At 40.7% G+C, this 21,263-nt stretch overlaps 1 protein-coding gene across 2 annotated transcripts in view; it reads left to right on the top strand.

Annotated features, from left to right (window-relative positions):
* The first annotated feature begins 5,757 nt into the window (after window positions 1-5,757).
* ppp4r4.S (protein phosphatase 4, regulatory subunit 4 S homeolog) overlaps window positions 5,758-21,263 on the top strand; it is a 71,574-nt gene continuing 56,068 nt past the window's right edge. The window contains exons 1-2 of one of the 2 annotated variants that reach the window (XM_018232404.2): window positions 5,758-6,846; window positions 8,402-8,475. In XM_018232404.2, the coding sequence (XP_018087893.1) occupies window positions 6,700-6,846; window positions 8,402-8,475 (221 nt within the window). In that variant the 5' untranslated portion in view covers window positions 5,758-6,699. The remainder of the gene's footprint in view (window positions 6,847-8,401; window positions 8,476-21,263) is intronic. The other variant, XM_018232403.2, reaches the window with a different exon arrangement.

The raw sequence follows: 21,263 nt of genomic DNA, 5'->3' as shown, positions 1-21,263 counted from the left end.
CCTTCGAAACGAACGATTCGAAGGATTTAAATCCAACGATCGAAGGAATATCCTTTGATCAAAAAAACTTAGGAAAGCCTATGGGGACCTTCCCCATAGGCTAACATTGAGTTCGGTAGCTTTTAGATGGCGAACTAGGGGGTCGAAGTTTTTTCTTAAAGAGACAGTACTTCGACTATCGAATGGTCGAATAGTCTAACGATTTTTAGTACGAATCCTTCGATTCTAAGTCGTAGTCGAAGGTCGTAGTAGCCCATTCGATGGTCGAAGTTGCCCAAAAAACACTTCGAAATTCAACGTTTTTTTACTTCGAATCCTTCACTCGAAGTTAGTGAATCGGCCCCTAAATGTAGTAAATTGAAACAGTTCAGAATCTACACCTGGATCACTGAGCTGCCAGACTGAGACACCAGAGACAGGAAGATTCAACTTTAAGCTGTAATTTTTTAAAAACTGTAAAGAATAAAATTATAAAAACAATCTGAAAACAACTGAACTGAAAAAAGTGTTTGGAAGGTGAACAGGTTCTTAAATGCTCATGCAAACTTTGCCCATGCTGAAACAATTGAGGCCAGAGCCACTAATATTCATTTTAGTAAAACCATATTATTTATGTAATTAATCAGCCAAGTTCCTGTAGAAAGTAAAGTGACAATGCCAGTATATAAAATGCCATCAGTTGCAAGTTAATTTCACACATCAGTGAATAAATGCTGGTGTATAAAATGACTCAGTTCATTTACTGCTGATGTATTGAATAGACTTGGCTCCAGCTCCTAATTAGTTCACTATGCAATCACCGGGCCTCTCTTACATGTATTATTGTAAGAGCCTCATAAATGTCAAACTCCTTGAAATCCACCATGAGAAGCATTTCAGTTCATTATAATACCCACCAGTTTCCTGTCTGTGCACATGATATATGTACTGCCAATATTAAAGGGCATTTCATCTTCACAAAATGTAATATCTTCAAATAGTACTATTTTCTTAAAATTAGGGATGCACCGAATCCAGTATTTGGGATTCGGCTGAATCCCCGAATCCTTGGTGAAAGATTCGGCTGAATACCAATCCGAATCTTAATTTGCATATGCAAACTAGGGTCAGTAAAAGAAAAAATTCTTCTTTTGTGATGAAAAGTCACGTGATTTTCCTACCCACCCCCAATTTACATATGCAAATTAGGATTCAGATTCGGTTCGGCCAGGCACAAGGATTTGGCTGAATCTGAATCCTGCTGAAAAAGGCCGAATCCCGAACAGAATCCTGGATTTGGTGCATCCCTACTTAAAATACAAGTTTTACAAATTAAGTATGTTTGTGTACCTCTTCTCCTGTTTTTTATGTTGTTATGTTTCTCATTGGCAGCTCAGTAAGACCGATTGTTGACTTTCTGTTTGATATGTTACTTGCTACATTTATTAGCATGAGAGAAACAACTAATGCAGGGGTGCCCAAAAAGTAGATGGGGATCTACCAGTAGACCTTTAGTTGGTGATCAGTAGATCTCAAGACACTGTCAACAAACAGCTTGACTAAATCATCCTTCTGTTTTATTCTTTTCATTCAGATATTTATTCTGTTAAAGGGGTTGTTCACCTTTGAGTTAACTTTTAGTACAGCGTAGAGAGCAATATTCTGAGACAATTTGCAATTGGTTTTCATTTTTTATATTTTGTGGTTTTTGAGTTATTTGGCTTTTTATTCAGCAGCTCTCCAGTTTGCAATTTCAGCAATCTAGTTGCTAGGGTCCAAATTACCCTAGCAACCTTGCATTGATTTGAATAAGTATGAATAGGAGAGGCCTGAATAGAAAGGTGAGTAATAAAAAGTAACAATAACTATAAATTTGTAACCTTATAGAGTATTTGTTTTTAGATGGGGTCAGTGACCCCCATTTGAAAGTTGGAGAGAATCAGACGAAGAAGGCAAATATAAAAAATATATTATGAAAACCAATTGAGATGTTGCTTAGCATTGGTATAACATAAACAAAATTAACTTAAAGGTGAACCACCCCTTTAAAGCTACATAAGAAATAGTTGTTTTTTTAAATATAGTTATATAGATTCTCTTATAAATTAATATAATTAAGTAATATTTTCCATGGAATAGAATGCCAACAGTGATATTATGGATGTAGATCATAATGAGACAACATCACTAAAAGCAGACCCCACATTATTAGTATGTATAAGTATAAGTATGGGCACTCCTGAACTAATGTATCAAATATAACAGTTGCTTTGTAACAGAAGTTAGGAAATCCCAGGGAGCAAGCTCAATAGGAAAGTGTTTGTAGGTAAGAAAGAAACTCCACCATATTGACATAAGCGTTTGAGAAAGTTTCACAGTGTGAGGAGCGAAATGTGTCAGGCCCATGTCAGACCAGGCCCCTTCAAAATGATTGCTTGCATTTCTTCCTGCGCTGCCCTGCGGCTGAACGCTTTAAAGGACCAGCAACATCAAAATGTTTAAAAAAAATTTGTTTGTATACTACGAAAAAAAAAACACCAACACATATTAAACTTTAAAATCGCTAAGTCTTTATTTAGAAATAACTTACCGAATCTCCGCTTGCGCTCCTCTTCAGAAAAGGCGACAGGGCGACGATCCATCGTGTGGCGCTCGATTTCTCCTCCCTGGCTATCTCCTATAAGGAAGGCAGGGAGGAGAAATCGAGCACCCAATTGCCTTTTGTGTTGGTGTTTTTTTTTTCCGTAGTATACAAACACATTTTTTTGATATTACTGATCCTTTAAAACTGACCGCAGAGAAGCAAACTAATAAACACTAGTGTGTACGAGCTCTTAGCGAGAAGTAAAAGTTATGTTTTTACTTTGTGTCCCTGTGACGATCTGCATTAATTGTTGGGAAGGTGGGCTTTCTTTTCTATCCCTCTGTAGTGGGGTTTCTCTCTGCCTTAACAACACTTTCCTATTGATTCTACTTTGGGATAGTGTTGCACACAACTGTGACTTTTTGGGCTGTTAGTGCAAGAGATTTCTCTTGTTTTGTAGCATGCTCAGCAGGTCTGACATTTGTGCTGCCACAGATGTGCCAACTAATGTTGTCACAGTCATGTCTCCAGGGACAGTTCCTGGGGTAGGACACAGAATATGTATATGCCAGACTATGTGTAAAATAAGGACACTTGTATTTAAATATAGTTGGCACAGCCCAACAACTTGCATTAACTAAAACAGGGGTGTCCAACCTTTTGGTTTCCCTGGGCCACATTGGAAGAAGAAAAATGTTCTGGGGCCACACGCGAAATACACACAAACACTAATGCTAATTTTTGATTTATTTTATTGTAAATGAAAAGAGGGCAGCATAAACCTAGTGGGAATTTTGACATTGTGTTTGAGAAACGAATATAGCAATATCTGGTTGAATGGAAGTAGTTGCAATTCTCAAGGTGCTCATCAGATAATTTGGTTCTAATTTTACTTAGTGTGTTCATTCTTGAAAAAAGTTGCTCACAAATGTAGGCGCTGCATATATCCCTAGCAATGCAGGCGATGCCGCTGAAGAATGCTTAGCTGCCTTTGTAAGTAACCAAACTCTCACTTGTTAGCTGCTTTTCCTGCTCTAGGAAGCCACACACACTGCACACCCCATGTAAAATTTAAAGCACATATGCACACAATTAGCGACCGCGTACATACGCTCAATGTGCGTGACATTGCAACATGACATTTCCTGAATTGGCGGACGTTCAAGCTGTGCCACATTCAGATCCATCCTGGGCTGCATGCGGCCCTCGGGCCGCAGGTTGGACACCCCTGAACTAGAATTTGCCATGATAGCTAAGCCTTAGCAGAGAAGGAATTTGCCTAGGATTCTCATCAGTACAGGAGCCCCTTTAAAGGGATAGTGACACTTCTTAGATTTTAGCATAATTGAATTCTTCTTCAAAATATGCCTAAATGTCATTTAGACCATTTTCCGCAATGTGACCTCTTTCTATGTAAATTCGACATAGGTCACTTCTCCTTTAAGAGAGTGTCCAACTCCGACTCTTAAGGTCCCCATAGACGCAAAGATTACACTTGCCGAAGAACGATTTTAGCGAAGTCCGACCAATCTTTAGAAATTATCGTGCGGTTAGTGGGATTCGAACGATCGAACATCTTACGATTTTTCGGCCGACATCTGTCAGGAAATTGATTGGCCAGGTTAAAAAAATCTTTGTCGGTCCCAGTGCAATCTCTCTATGTTTGCAGGGCCAAGCAGGCAGCTACCCTTTGTTTTCCTGGCAAATTGGTCTTTTTAGTTGATGGGCAATTCGTACGATCGTTCCGAGATAACCGCGATCTCACGATGACGATCGGATCTTTTAAAAATCTCAACATCTTTGGCCAGCTTTATGGTCCTCTGGGGCTTGTCAATCAGAGCTGCAAGGTCGGAAGTTAAATGCCTGACTGAAAGGAAGAATCTGGCACAGTTAAATGGTGTTGGCCGCTTATACTACACAGCATCGGGATTTACACAGTGCTGCTGCTTCATTTCATGTTCAGATATGTGACTATACAATAACAATCCTCCTCCACCGGACTACAAAACTCCTCTTCTGCACTGCTCTGTGCTGCTAATTTCTTTAATGGTGCTTTTAACTTATTCTGCCTTAGTTAATTGTGTGGCCCTAGCCTGCCTTCTCTGCAGTACCAAGAACGATCTGTGCCAGGACTGCTTGCAAGATTAACCTTTTAACCCCCAGAGCTGGAGTAGATCATTAGTGCAGGAACAGTCAAGCAGGCAGGAAAGGAACACCATATAACCTAATAACACCATCTGAAAAAAAAACCAAACAAACCTGAGCAGTGGGGAGAGGAGATTTTCAGACAGAGGAGGCTTTTATTTTTTGTAGAAGTGGGTGTGAGATAAAAGAGGCTGAAAGGCAAGCAGTAGTACTCGCCCCCTACAGGAAGTAGTATCCTTCTCCATATGAGGAAGTGTAGTGTATATCTACAACAATATATTTTAATAACTTGTGGCTTTACATCAGTAATTTTGTGATTAATAATTATTATTGCCATCAAAGTAGAGATCTAAGCACAAAACTATAGGTGTCAATATCATTTTTAAGGGGAAATAAAGTCTAAAATAGAATAAGGCTAGAAATGGTGTATTTTGTATACTAAACATAAACATGAACTTACTGCACCACAAGCCTAATCAAACAAATGATTTATGCTTTTAAAGTTGGCCACAGGGGGTCACCATCTTGTAACTTTGTTAAACATCTTTGCAAGACCAAGACTGTGCACATGCTCAGTGTGGTCTGGGCTGCTTAGGGATCGTCATAAATTATCAAAACAGCACAAGTCAAATAATATCTGCCAGAAGCCGATACAGCAAGACTGATTAATAATCAGAATAGGCAGACTGCACTGGGTCCTGTGTTGTCATGTAATCTAATGTGGATTTTATAGTTTTTGTTTAATACAAACATTCTCCAACTCTGCAGAACCAGTGGCTGCAGCAAAATAATCCTCCAAATAGAATGCCAGTTTATCTGTTTAAATCTGGCTCCATGATCTTTGTCCCTGCAGCTGGAGTTGGAAACAGTAAAGGGGATGGAAAGGCAAAAATAAAATCCAATACAAAGTCGCCGACTGCTTTACAGGGAAACAAACAAAGCTGCTTGAGTTCTGCGTGGCTGGGAAGTACAAAATACATTATATTGTGTAGCTTGGGAGATAATTCCACCAGGATATAGAACTTGCTGCTGTCCAATCACGTTAAAATTTATAGGAGGATTATTAGTTTCTTATTCAGTCATTGTTTTTTAGACTGTAGGTGGTTAAACGACTCTGGAGCATTGGTTGCAATGTAAACTTGCACATAGAGGGAAGCACTTAAAGCTACAGGGGATTACTAGGAAGTTTAGATCAAATGAAGTCACCAGGGCTTGTACATGCACTCGTGTGACGTCGTTAGTAAAATAATAATAACAATGAGTGTGACTGGTGACAAGCAAGGGATAAGAAGTCTGTCAGAACACTTTAGCTTTAGCCTACAGGTGGGAGGGGAAAATCGAATCGCGCTTACTATGCTGACGTCACAGCGAGGAAGTTTGCGCCGCGGGGATCGCTGTAGCGCCGCGTTACTATGGGGACGGGAAGCACCGTAGCACGCGCTGCTCTCTGGCGTCTCATCCGCTTATACGAATCCGCCCTCAAAGCTTTCTGTGCTGCTCGCTGCCCCTGTAGTCGCGCTGCTGAACGCTACATACGCTGCTGAACGGATCCCATGTCCCTGGCACTGGGTGAAGGCGGCAGCCCACGGATCCCACGCGCAAGAGGAGGCGAAGGCGTCTGCCCACGCATGACAGCTCCAATGAACGGGTGAATGTTGAAGCCTACGGGACTCACGTCGGACTGGCATAGCTGTGGGCAGCCCACGCATGGCGCTCTTGTAAAGTCCACGTCCTTGCGGAGGCTGAAGCACGACGAGCATCACGGACAGGTGTAGCGGCAGAAGGGATCAGTTCTCTGCTTCTATCTTCCTCCTACACTGCACCAATACTGGTTGTGTCACTAGTGGGACCGACTGAGCCCGTGACAGTTACCCCGGTGGCGTCTCTCTGCTGCCGCTGATTTCCCCTCGCACCTTCTTTCTCCACCCCCCCCATTCCCCTGTTGGGATCTTCCTCGGGCGCTGCCATGTGAACGTCTCTTTGGCTCCTTCATGTTTTGCCCAGTCAGACTCGTGGATTCTCCCATGTATCCCACCGGTTTCTTCAGGATGGATTTCAGCCAGGGCAGCTTGTTTGGCTACATAGAGGACCTGGAGGGACTGACGATCATCGAGAGACCGGTCCGCAGAAGCCTCAAGGTATCGTATTTACAGGATGGTACTGCCTACGACAACCCGACTGGGGTGCACTGGATCTACTCCTTATAGGACACGGGCAGATGTAGTCGCCTGACAACTAATCGCCTCTTCTTCAGGGCGACAATCTCCCGAACTGCCTTCCGCCTGCTAAATGAAAAATCATCTGCGGCAATGCACTCGCGGCGCTTCGATTTCTGAAGTTTCCTCGTGAAGCAACTTCGGAAATCAAAACACCGCGAGTGCCATTGCGCTGGCGTTTTCTCATTATAGCAGGGAGAAGGCAGTTCTAAATCTCCCCGAATCTGCCCATGTGCTCCTGCCCATAAGCTGCTTCACTAGAATCTAAATTGCCAAGATGGCTCTCGGAGCGATTTCCGAAGTCGCCTGAAGTTTCCTCTTCAGGCAACGAAGCGCACCGATTGCCATCCCGCCGGTGATTTACATTCTTGCCAGCAGGAGGCAGTTCGGGGAAATAAGAAGAGGATATTTGTCGCTGGACGACTAATCTCCCCCAATCTGAGCATGTGTGTCTGCCCTTAAATTAGGGATGCACCGATTCCAGGATTCGGTCCGGGATTTGGCCAGGATTCGGCCTTTTTCAGCAGGATTTGTATTCGGCCGAATCCTTCTGCCCGGCCGAACCGAATCCTATTTTGCATATGTAAATTATGGGTAAGGAGGGAAATCTTGTGACTTTTTGTCACACAAAAAGGAAGTAAAAAATGTTTTCCCCTTCCCACCCCTAATTTGCATATGCAAATTAGGATTAGGATTTGGATTCAGTATTTGGCCGAATCTTTCGCAAAGGATTCGGGGGTTTGTCCGAATTCAAAATAGTGGATTAGGCGCATCCCTACCTTAAAGGGATACTGTCATGGGAAAAAAAAAAATATTTTCAGAATGAATCAGTTAATAGTGCTGCTCCAGCAGAATTATGCACTGAAATCCATTTCTCAAAAGAGCAAACAGATTTTTTTATATTTTTTTATATTTAATGTTGAAATCTGACATATTGTCAGTTTCCCAGCTGCCCCCGGTCATGTGACTTGTGCTTTGATAAACTTCTGTCACTCTTTAGGACAGAAACACACAGGAAGATTCGGGGAGATTTAGTCTTAGGCGGGTGGCTCTCGGAGCGCTTCGTTTTCTGAAGTTGCCTGACGAGAAAACTTTGGGCGACTTTGGGAAAACAAAGTGATCCAAGTGTCACCCCGCCGGCAATTTAGGTTCTAGTCAGCAGGAAGGCTTATCAGGGAAATTAGTCGTCTGAAGAAGAGCCGATTAGTTGCCGGGCGACTAAATCTCCCAGGATCTTCCCGTGTGTCTCTGCCTTTACTGCTGTACTGCAAGTTGGAGTGATATCACCCCCCTCTAGGGTTGGCTCCTGTCCGGTTTTGACCCGGACAGCCCGGTAATTTGAAGGGCTGCCCGGGACAAAACTGCCTGTCCGGTTTTCTTGATTTGGAAAACTGGCTAGGATTCTCTAAGACTGACATGGCGATTGGCCGATAGCCGCATTAGAGCCCTTTTTGAAACATGTTTTGTTACTTTTCAGACACCTGAAGAAATTGAAAGGTTAACAGTTGATGAAGAACTGAATGACATTGAAAGAGCTGTATTCCTTCTCAGGTATTTTCCACTGTAAAATATTTCAGCTTGGAAATTATAATTTTCAAATAAGGTGTTTTTAATTGAATTTACAAATTAAATAAAACAACCCTTATTTTTGGTTGCACAAGACCTGTTGAGTGCTGTACTTCACTATATTGTAGACAAAAAAGAGATCCTCTGCACTCAACCCATTATCAATATATTAAAGACATTGAGACATTTTGTACATACAGCTACTAAAAATGCCTTACCCTTTAAACAAAACAGGGATTGTTTGTCCATATATTACAATATATTTAAACTGGCCAACTACGTCAAAGTCATCCCATATCTGGCCAGTCCTACTCTCAAAATGCACCTGATTCATTAAGAATTCTATTGCTTCATTATACATTTTACAAAGGGACTAAGTTTTACCTGCAACTTACTTGCTGCTTTCAAAGTAAAACTCCCAAACTTGGTTGCCCTTTTATTAGCCACTAGAGGGATCACCTGACTATAGCTGGGAAGGGTGGGAGCTACAACATGGAGCTGGTCACTGCTCCTGTATAAACTATAACAAACAAGGAAAAGTTGTGCTCCCCATTCATTTTTAAAGCCATTAAGTTGGTGTGCAATGAGGCTGTGACCAGTTATAGTGTATATATCACACTTGTCTTTCAAGAACTTTAGGGGCAATGATAGACAGACATTTTGTCCATTGCTGTTTTCTATTGGATAACAAGAAGCAGTCAGTATCAAGCACACGGGCAAACATACATTGCGTGGCCATAGGCAGACCTCTGTGCCAAAATGCTTGTGCTGTTTTCTGCTGGAGCCCCAGACAACATGGTCAATTAGCCATTACCCAAGAATTACACTAAGAATATAAATACATAGTACCGTATTTTGAATATGTGCAATAGAGCTCTCAGAGAAAAATGAAATCACTTAAAAAAAATTGATATTATTTGGATAAAATGGAGTCTATGGGAGAAATCCTTTCCGAAATTAGGAGCATTCTGGATGATGGTTTTCCAGATAACGGATTGCATACCTGTACATGTAAAACATGACAACTATCAGCATAAAGGGTAACTATCGCGAAAATGAAAATTTAATAAAAGCTTCAGCACAATGAAATAAGAAACTTTCTAAATATATTCAATTAAGAATTCGGTACCGTTACTGAAATAATCAAGTTTATCTTCACTATTCCTCTCTCAGCATTTGTTTCTCTTCATTCTGTCTTCATTCAGGAGTTGGGTGTCAGATGAATGATCCAATATATCTTATAAGGGGGGCTACTTTTGCCTAGAAGATGTATTAGAGCTCACTCTATTAAAATCACCACAAATCCTGTCTCCCTACTTGCAGAATTTGTGCAAAAAATTTTTTTTTGTTAGATTTTGTTCGTTTGTCAAACAGTTGTTTGTCAAACAGTTGAATCAGTTATTTGAGTGGGCTCTAATACATCTGATAGGGAAGGGAGCCCCCACTACAAGATATATACATCTGACACCCAACTGCTGCAAGAAGACAGAATGAAGAGAAGCAGATGCTGAGAGAGGAATAGTGCATATAAACTTGATTATTTTAGAAACAATGCATAATTTTTCATTGATTGTATTTAGAAAGTTTCTTACTTCAATATGAGGAAGCCAGGGGCGTCACTACCGGGGGAGCAGGGGGTGCAAATGGGCCAGGGCCCGCACCCCTGCAGGGCCCCCCCGGAAGATCGTGCGCGCTGCAGCCGGCTGGAGACGGCTGCATCGGCACAATATAATCGCGCACATGAGGGTGGGGGCGGGCCCGTCTGCACGGCTTGCACCAGGGCCCGCCCCCACCAAGTTATGTTACTGGAGGAAGCTTATATTAAATTTTCATTTTCACAATAGTTCCCCTTTAAAGATAGGAAGTAAAGGCATATCTATCTTGATTTTATTGTTAATTATTTGGAGAAAATTGCATGGTTACTTTAAGATATTTATTGTTTCAAACTACAAAAGTTACTCTGCACACCACATCATTAATACAGACACTTGAAGGCACATTTATCAAAGGTCGAATTTCGAATTCATGTTCGTTTTTATAAACTCCCATGAACTCGAAATTGCAATTTGCAATTGGTTTTCATTTTTTATTATTTGTGGTTTTTGAGTTATTTAGTTTTTTATTCAGCAGCTCTTCATTTTTCATTTTAACCAATCTGGTAACTGGGGTCCAAATTACCCTAGCAGCCATGCATTGATTTGAATAATGAATAATGAATAAGAGAGGGACTGAATAGAAAGATGAGTAATGAAAAGTAGCAATAACAATACATTTGTAGCCTTACAGAGCATTTGTTTTTAGAAGGGGTCAGCAACGCCCATTTGAAAGCTGCAAAGAGCCAGAAGAAAAAGGCAAATAACTATAAAACTATAAAAAATAAATCATGAAGAATGGCTTAGAATTAGCCATTCTATAACATACTAAAAGTTACCCTAAAGGTGAACCCCTCCTTTAAGCTTTTCCCATCTTCTCTATGTTGTTCACCCTGTGGATTCTACACTGGACCAGTCCTGATCTTTTTGTGAGATTTTTCTGTTAAACTACTTTTTTTTCTTACATTTATCATTAAAAGTCACACTAAATTTATGACAGGACTGGGATATTGAGATACTGATAGCCCTCATAAAAGGGGCAGTATACACCTATATAGCTTTGTTCAACATGAGCACAAAAGCAAGAGCAAGTTGTGTTGAGAATGTATTCTGTACATTCTTTAATTTAAAAAAAATCATGTGTTTCAGAAAATTTAGCAAGTACTAAAGTAAGGAAGAACTTTGTAGTTGTACATTTATAAGCTGATGGCAGCACAGTTATAGTTGTTTATGATGTCGTTTTTCTTCAGACACTGTGATAATTAGCAGCCATTCTTTGTTAATCAAGGCTGTTTTTAGTAATTTTGCTCATATTCTACAACTTTGGAAAGGTGACAGAAATGTTCAACCTAAGTGTGCAACTCCCAGACTCCTCATAGCCTTTGGGGGGTAATGCAATAACATTCCAAATTTGCTGCTACTGTTCCAGTAGCCCATAGCAACAAATTAGCTGGTTAAATGTTTAGTTTGGTTAATTTTATTACATTAACATGTTTGCCTGTTATTTGGTGCTGGAAGCTGCAGTTCAAACAGAACTAAAAGGCCATAGGATGAGCAGGACTAATTGCTTATAGTCAGGCTAATTTATCAATACTGGACAATATTGCATCTGGGAAGTTACCTATATCAAGCAATCATATCTTTGCTTTTATTGTTCTGCTTGCAGCTGCCTGTAAGCCATAAATTGATTGGTTGTTATGAGTCACTTCCCATTTGCCCAGTGATGAGAAATGTCCCCCATTGTCTTTCTAATATGCTTTGACCTTTAGCTGCATTGTGAGGAGGCCACATTCTGTTTGTGGTCCAGGACATTTACCCATACTTGGTCCTTTCACAAATTGCAATTTTACGTATTTTATGAAAGGTCTTTTAACTTTGGGGTGCCACAAGTAAGACACCCCCAGGTGATCGCATGTACTTACCTGAAACCCTGGGCCGGTGCTCCTATCAGAAAAAAACAGCACCGGCCTGGGGTTCTTCCAGCGAGCATAACTTTTCGCATTACGAATAGTTTTTCCGTTAGCGATTTTTATTACATTCCCCCGTTTCTCTTTTAATGAGTATATATAGGTGTCATACAATACTTTAACAATGATTACCATCTTAAAGGAGAATTCAACTCCCTATATAATAAAACCCACTACCCCCCAGGGCTGGAACTAGGGGTAGGCACAGTAGGCCAGTAGTGGGACGCAAAAACTGGGGGGTGCCAGGCACGTAACTCCTCTGTCGCCTACACCATGTCCGGTCCCCTCTATCCGACTGTCTGTTATACCTTTTGTTTATTTGCGCTCCCGCAACCAGGCAGCTCCTCGACCAGCCAGGTTGCTTATGGCACCTGGCCGGCCTTGCCTGGCTTTGCTACCCCCTACCCTACATAGTCCCCCCTCCCTACTCCCATCCCCCCAGGTGATAACACCAGTAATTGCCCCTAATCCTGTAATTACCCCTCATTGCAGAGTAAGCGCAGCGGAGCTCACAGGCGCCATCTTCGGTAATTTTCAGAGAGAAGAAGATGGCGCCCTTGAGCTCTGCTGTGCTTACTCTGCAACGAGGGGTAATTACAGGATAAGGTGCAATTACCGGTGTTATCACCTGTGCGGGTGGGAGCAGGGAGGGGGGACTATGTAGGGTAGGGGGTAGTGGGTCTTATAATATGGGGGGACTGAATTCTCCTTTAAGAGAGAGGAAACAAATGACACTTAAGGATGTTGAAAACAACTGGGAATTCCTTATGGTATGTTGATTTCTGATGAATTAGATTGCATTAAATATATTTCTCTAAACATGTGGATAGTTATGCCAGTCCAGTAGGGATCATCATTGCATTTGATTCCACATAGTATCATTTTCTGCAGATTTTTCTAAAACAGTGTTACTTAACCTCTTTTTCAGGGGACCCAGATTAATTTGGGGAATCAGCTTTGAACCCGAAAGATGGGTTTATCACCATTTTCTGTTGTTGGAGGACCATTATAACTATGGTAAACAGCATGGGGAGCCAAATTTGGCTACCTAATCCCCGCATAGTGAGTGATGGTTTACCCAGGTATCTAATCTAAAAGAAATAGTGTTAGAGAAATGGTGTTAGAATAACTGTTTCAATTTTAGAGTATATACAGAAATATAGGTCAAGATAATGGTGCTCAGTCTGTGTAATGAAACACAGCATTGTAATATGTGTCTGTATAAGTGCTGAAAAAAATTATGGGAGGGAGATCTTACAGCGGTGAAAGTACTCCTATATTGCACAAACAACTGCTGCTGCCACAGTGCTCATTATATAAGATGCACTTGTTTTTAGCCCTGCAGAAACTATAATAGCCTGCAGTCAAAAGAGGATTTAATCAACACACAAGGCTTCTTCTGCTACAGAGTTTTTGTTCCATTGTCCTAGATGTGCTGTGCTATGTTCTGTTAATGATTTCAGTGCCGCAGAGAGCTGTAGTTATCCCCATTCCAGACAGTAGTAGGTTGGCCTTTCAGTGTAAGTGTTAAGCACTTAAATCTTTGGTTGCATAGGAACAGCAAACCATTCATACATTTTAGACAGATTTCTTAAAAGCAATGAACAGAAGAAAATTGGTGACCCCCCCCCTTCCTTGTTTCCAGAAATGATAAAATGTAGAATGGAGTTTCTTGGCGAGACACTAGAGAGGCATGTCATTCTGAAAACATACTGAACAGAAGTACCCTTTTCCCCTCATTCCAAAGTTCAGCCACTGCATGAGGCTGCCATCAAAACAGTCCATACCTGGACATGTGCACAAATAAATTATTTTGTCCGCCCCTTTTAAACTTGTGTTGTTAAAAATTGTATGCTTGGGTCAGAATTGATACAAAATGTTGTTTTTTCACATTTGTGTACATGTGCACAAGCGCATACCTTAGAGGGAACATTATGTCCCCATCCACTGTATCCCTGCTAGTTATGCAGCTAAGTACACATTGTGCCTCATGCACAGTACAGCACAGTACAGTTTGTGTTACAGGTGTAACACATACAGTGCTGCTGGTCCTCCAATAATCTAGCTCACAACTGTCCAACAGTTTCTTGGGCTAGATTATATCAAAATAATAATGTCATATAGAGCAGTCTGTGAATCTAGTTGTCTGGCATGGGGTATATAAAAATCTTGGAGGACCACATTTGGCTTTTGGGGCAGCCTTGTAAAGGATCATAACATGTGCGATATAGCCATACTTTGTGCGACCCTTTCTGTCTGCTTGGGCATTGGGGCAATCAGTTGGAGATCATAGCTGATACTAGGGTTGCCACTTGTCCGGTTTTGACCCAGACAGCCAGGTATTTTGAAGGGCTGCCTGGGTCAAAACGTCCTGCCTGGTTTTCCAAATAAGGAAAACCGGGCAGAATTCCCTTGATTGACACAGCGATTGCCAACCTCTGCGTCATAGCCCCACCCCTGACGGCATGGACACAGCCATCTATGTCACGACCCCGTCCCCTGACATCATGGCTCCACTTCCTGCCCAGTCTCCATCGTTTCAAAAGGTGGCAACCCTAGCTGATACCCCTTTGTATGGATGCATACAAGAGAAGGAAACATCAATAAGGGTTGCCAGTCACTAAGTTTTATTTCATTGGGTCAGTGCTCTTTTTCTTAAAAATGTAAAGGCCTGGGGAAAAAACAGTTCCATGCTACTTTTTTGTGCCTTATGCTGACTGACAATTGTGCATGCACAGAAGAATACATTTAGAAAATGTTACTCTATTCTACAAGTTAAAGTGAGGAGGTCGGGGAATACTGTAAGATAAGAGCTATAAGATTTTTTTCCTGGGTTGGTGCAGTGTTTAATTTACTGGGTGGTGCAGTCAAGACCCCCTACCTGTGAATTAGCCTTTTATTGTTAAAACAGAAGTACTGAAGCAACATAAAAAGGCACATGCAGTTATAGCCTCGAGTTAATTTAAAAATTAAGCATATTAGGCTTCCACTTAAGTATATAGTAATAACTTTTTACTGATGTTCAAAACATCTATGAATTGCTATTTATTTCAAATAATTGGTATTGATGTATGAGAATTCCAGAGGTTGATTCAGAGCTATCCAAGGGGTCAGTTCTTGGCCAGGAAAACTATTATATTCACCACAGGCAATAGCTCAGGGCTAAGGAACATACTTTTTACTGCTGGGCACCACAAGCAGGCAATGACAGACACTTCATAACCTGATCCTAATTAAAATCCAATTACAACTTACGGTAGGACACCTCTCCAAATGTTGGCAGCAGTGGATCATTAAATGCTAGCTGCAATTATTATCCATATTAAGTTGGCCATAGACACACAGATCCGATCGTACGAATCGAGGATTCGTACGATTTTCGGATCGTGTGTGGCGTGTGCCGACATCTTTCGTCCGGCGGAGATCGGTCGTTTGGTCGATCGGTCAGGTTTGATTTTGACCCGACCGATCCCGCCGGAGCTCATGGCACATCGTAATTTGATCAGATTACCCCCGATATAGCCATGCCTGTTAATGGCATATCGGGGAAAGATCCGCTCGTTTGGCAACATCGCCAACAAGCGGATATTTGCATCTATGGCCACCTTTAGTGACTGGTAATTGATGAATTGTGCAGAGGAAAGTCTGGTGTATAGTAGATTGCGATGGGAAATACCTAGGTGCAAAGGTGACCAGTTTTAGGGCTCTTACACACAGCTGATTTTGTTCAGCCACAGGGGAGCGCAGGAGTAGAAGCAGTCAATTATTTTGAAAGGGGCTGTACTCACACAGGCGCATGTATGCGCCGAATGCAGGTGAAATGCAACATGCATGCAACAAATCCGTAGAATGACCCGCACAATGCATTAATTGTATATTAATTGTAAGCATCATGAGATTTTCTATTGATTCACTGACACAGAGCAAGAGGAATGTGAGTATGTGAGGGATAAATGCATTGGCTGAAAGTCTGTAGCAGATTTTTATATGCCCTTGATATCAATATGATTAGTATTTATTTTGTAGACCTTTATTGCCTTTTAATATATCTTTTTAAAATGTTTACACATGAGAAATTATACTATTTTAAATAATGATTTTTTTGTTTGCAATTTGTGTAAAACAATTGTGTTTCTGGAAACTTCTGGAAACTTGCAGTGGGTATGTAGAAAGTCGATTTGAGTCCGCTCTTTAAGAGGAACATGACTATTTCCAAGGAAACATTTAGTTACACACAATGACCAATGTGACTTGCTGCAAGCACTATTGTTAAACATAATACATGAACTATTTTCAAAAGTGAGCAACAAGCAGGTAAAGAAGTTGCATTGTGTGGATAGACTGAACTCCACTTCATTATGGATAGTTACAAATGTAACTGCCAACCTCTTAAACAAATATTTTGAGAAACAGTAGTACAGTTCTATTGTATTGAGTTACATTTTAAAGAGCCCCATGGAAATATAGTGAGAAGTAGCACATTTATTGAAAGTACAATTGATAAACAGTGAATCTAGAGCAGTGATCACCACCAGTGATTTGCGAGCAACAGTTTGCTCACCACCACTTTTCATGTTGCTCCCATTGACATCAAAGCAGGTGCTTGTTTTTTTTTATTTTTGGCTTGGAGGCAAATTTTGGAGAAATAAAGACACTATTTTACTTCTAGAAAGAGCCCCTGAGGGCTACCAATTAATCAATCAAAGCACATTGTGTGACTCCCTAACAACTTAACAATTTAAATGTGGTTCATTGGTTAAAATTCTTGGGGGACCCTGGTCTAGATTTTAGATTTTCCTGCCCCTTTCTGCTTGTCACCTGCTTGTAAGGCTTTTGTCACCATCGTATGCCCTGAGTGTGAAGCCATCCCCATTTGCTCCACTGAGCAAATGAACTGTCATGTGCTCCTTCACGCATACACGAGCTGGCTGGGGCTGGTGAGCGATTTATGAAAACAATTCTGTAACTAGGGGATTACTTGAATTGCAGGGCATTGGTTCCACTAACACTATACCCTGGAACATATATAACATTATCTTTTTTCATAGAAAAGACAAAATGTGAATTCCAATATTGAGTAGATAGGGATCTTCCCAAGCAAAGGCAATCCCCTGCCCACTTGCTTGGTACACCCAACGAAGGGGTGTTGTACTTTTTGACCTGACACAATTAAACACGGGGTTATCCCCTTTTGCATTATACGTGTGCTGGAGTAAGTTTGCTCTATATTTATTGTGGAAGTGCCAACCTCCTATACCTCAAGCTTGTAATTGAACTGTTGGGGAGGGCATTTGTTGGAAGACTATAGTACAGCCAAGCCCAGCATGTGGATGGAAGCATCTGCATATACACATTCACATATGTAGCAAGTCCACAAGGTAGATGTAGGAAGGGCGGTACTGCTGTGTATAGCACTACCAACCTAATCCTTTGAGCCACTGAAGAATAATCACCTCTTCATTCCTAGATAGATAGGTAACATTAACCCTAATGTTCTCAATGCCTTAATGGGACTGCAGGCCAACAATATATTATACTTATTGAGTTAATAATTGTTTCCTGACCCCAGGTTGTAGGAAAATTATGTTAACACCCTGGGTATGCTTTATTACAGACAACAACTCTTATTACGGAAAGGGAGGTTAGCCGAGCTGCACGGGAAGCATCGTATCTTATTCCCTCCATATACAAAAGAACATATGGCAGCCACTTAACCTGAGAAGCTTTCACTCCTTTTTTCCATCTATGATGTGTTCAGGAACCTGATGGCTAAAATGCAATTTACTCTTCTTTTAAAGCCTTTTTTGTAATTTTTACCAATTATATGAAAACATTTAAAAAGAAAACTAAAAGGTTTTTGGATTTGTAATTGCGGTTCCTTTTGAGAAAAAAATAGTTAAGAAACCATGCTATGTTTGATTATTGCTTTCATGAATATTTACGCAGCAGTAAAGCAGCTGAATATGGAACTTTTCCTGGTTTCCCGTTGCAAGATTTCTCTCAAGTTCAGCGTAATATTGGCTAGAGATTATAGACTCTATGCAAACAACTTGTTTGAAAGTAACTCTGGTGGTTGGTAAAAGAATAGTGTCATACAAAATATAAAGGTTTAATGTGCACTTGGACTTTATGCTGTGGTAACGCTGATAATATTATAGACTATGTAACAGAATTTAATGGTAGAAAATAAAGTTAGTCTATCCTATCCATTAAATTAACACTGCAGTCAGAATTCTACAGGGTAGGGACCTCTTTCCTTTTGTCTCTGACACTTGGGGGCACATTTATTAATCCACAACTTTTTCAGGTCAGGCTTTTTGATGCAACAGATCCAAAAAAGGCTTTTCTGGGATTTATTATGTGACAAAACTGCAAAAATGCTGATGGCGAAAATACTCCAGCTAAAACAAAATCATGTAGAAGTCCATGACAGACCTTTTACAAGAAGATCTTGCTTGGATTCATGGTTTTAGAGGTTTTCAGGTGTTTTTTACTGGCTTTTGTGCAACAATATGAAAAAGTCGTAGTTATTGTGCGACAAGTCCCAAAAAGTTTCAGTTTTCGCAACTTTTCCCTATTGTGCTTTTTTAGTTCAGATCTTTAAATACATTTCATGACAATAATAGAGTAGAGAAAGTGAGTTTCAAAAACCTCTAAAACCACTAAAATGAGAATGTTGATAAATAGGCATCCACTCTTTACTGTCTTTTGTTCTGCTGGCAGAGAAAACAGCTCAACTGTCTTTAGTAGAAATAACTATTATATTTAAAGTAATGGCACATGGGTTATGACAGAACTGCTCTGCCATTGCCGGCAAAGTAAACCCTTCTGCCCATGAGTGAACCTTTCAAAGCAAGCAATTTCTCAGATGACAAAACAACCTGTGTGTCATTGCCTGCATTTTTTCAGGTTTAAAGAAGTGAATCTGCTCCATGCCCCAGTTTGGTTAATCTGTACAGATTTCACTTGTATGCTGGTACACGCGGTCGAGGTTGGCCCAAAATGCAAAAGAAGACATTTTTGTGTGCTTTCTATGCTGAAAGCATAGAAAGCACACAAATGTATTTCTTGTATGATGTAGAGAGTGATATACTGAGGCAGTGTGAAGTTGGTTTTTATTTTTACAAGTTTTGTTTTTTTAAGCTATTTATCTTTTTGTTGAGCAGCCCTGTCTGCACTTTGCAATTTCAACACTGATTTGAATATGAGACTGTAATATGAATAGTAAAGGGACTGAATAGAAAGATGAGTAATAAAAAGTAGCAATAACAGTACAGAACATTTGTTTTTCAGAAGCAAATAAATAAAAAAACGAAAAAGAAAAAATTAAGGCCAATTGAAAAGTTGCTTATAGTTAGGCATTCTATAACCAGGCACGTTTCAGGGGCTGCTGCCGCCTGAGGCAGCAGCCCCAATGCCGCCCCTCCTCCTGCTCCGCTTTTTGCCGCCCCTGGTAACTGGCCGCTCCGTGCCGCCTGAGGCAAGATTCTCACCTTGCCTCATGGCCGGAGCGGCCCTGTCTATAACAAACAAAAAGTTAACTTAAAGGTGTGAGTTCTGGCAAATGCCAGAGGGGCTGCTGTAAAATGCCATAGACAGTCACTGTGGAATGGGCTGGTGGGGGACTGGTTGGGCATCTGTGTACTTGAAATGCCAGGGCCTATTTTTACTCCCAGTCCAGACCTGGCCCTTTTCCCCCTTACATTTCCCTCAGTGATGATGTTTGCTTCAGGACTTGGGGTCCAGGGGCTAATTGCCTATTAAGGAGGACTTTCAAGCAGAAGCCTCATGTATTGGGTATTTTTCATCCACTTGATATGCTACTGCATCCCTGAATCAAACCCAGTGCTGTGCCACCAACTCCAGATACCCTCCAGGGCAGTAATTTGTCCATGTCAGAATGTTAAGTAGCCTTGCAAATGTTGTTTGTATAACAATGGCTTAAGGTATGGCTCAATTTCTTTGTAATATGTGAAAATCAATCGCTAAGAAAAAACACCCATAAATGCCTGCTTTTGTCTGTTTCGTATGTTCATCTTGATTGACTTTTTCTTAAGATTAGGAATCTCATATTCATAATGGCTTGTATTCTTAGTAACTTTGTTTATAAAGACCAGTTTGGTTAACTGAGAGTATATATTTGTGTTCTGCCTCAGTGGACACAAGTCAAAAGTAAACTGATCATCCTTAACTTATTCCATAGGAAATGACTAGCTTAACTTGAATGTTTGATACTTGATTCAATTGCACTGATATCATCAAGTGGAGTCTCAGTAGTAGCATTCTCCAGCATTTCCCATATTAATAGATTTTTTTTCCACACGTCCCTATAATGCATATCATGATGGCCAAAGTTACCAATAGGGAACCAACAGTCCCTTCTAAGGAATTGTTAGGTTATTTGTCTTCTTTTGTTTGTTTTCTTTTTCACATTTTGGGGTCTATTTATCTTGCTGTGTAAGGAGTCAAGAGAGACATTACCGGTGATGTTGCTCACAGCAACCAATCAGCAATTAGATTTCAACAGTTAGAAAACAAAAGCAAAGGTCTGATTGGTTGCTATGAGCAACATCACTGGTAATGTTTACCCCACTTTTTACACAGGATGATAAACATATTTGTGTTCTATTTCTACCCTCTGGTACTCTACCTTTTTTGGTGGTTAGGTTTCTGAGATGCTGTAAGTTGGGTTTCACCTGTAGGCAAGCACACCCATGTTTTAGTTAGACCGTTTTCTCCTTTATTTAGTATATTATGCAGAGTAGTTACTGTAGTCATGTGCTTTACTTGAAATTATATTCAAGTAAACCTGCACTCAAAACAGGTAACTCTTATATACCCTAAAAATTATATTCAAGTAAACCTGCACTCAAAACAGGTAACTCTTATATACCCTAAGGAAGATCTTTTAGACTTTTATGTGCATCAGTGATCTGTCTTTCTGTATGTTGTGATCACACTAATCTTCGAATCTTCACTCAAGAGAATTATGAACCTAAAACTTGCAACCTTGATACTAAGGGGCAGATTTACTAAAGGGTGAAGTGGCCGTTGCTAGCGAAAATTCACCAGAAATCCAATCCACAGTGACATCGCCAATTCACTAACAGGCGCAGACGACAATTCGCTAGCGAAAGAGACCGTGGCTAGCGTTTTTGCACACTCTATCACCAGGCGACTTTTCGTTCAGGGGAATGGTCGTTGTACTGCAAAT

Source organism: Xenopus laevis, chromosome 8S (genome assembly GCF_017654675.1).
Source record: "Xenopus laevis strain J_2021 chromosome 8S, Xenopus_laevis_v10.1, whole genome shotgun sequence".
Classification (NCBI taxonomy): Eukaryota; Metazoa; Chordata; class Amphibia; order Anura; family Pipidae; genus Xenopus; species Xenopus laevis.
The sequence above is the reverse complement of the archived record's forward strand: the minus strand, read 5'-3'. Positions and strand labels throughout refer to the sequence as shown.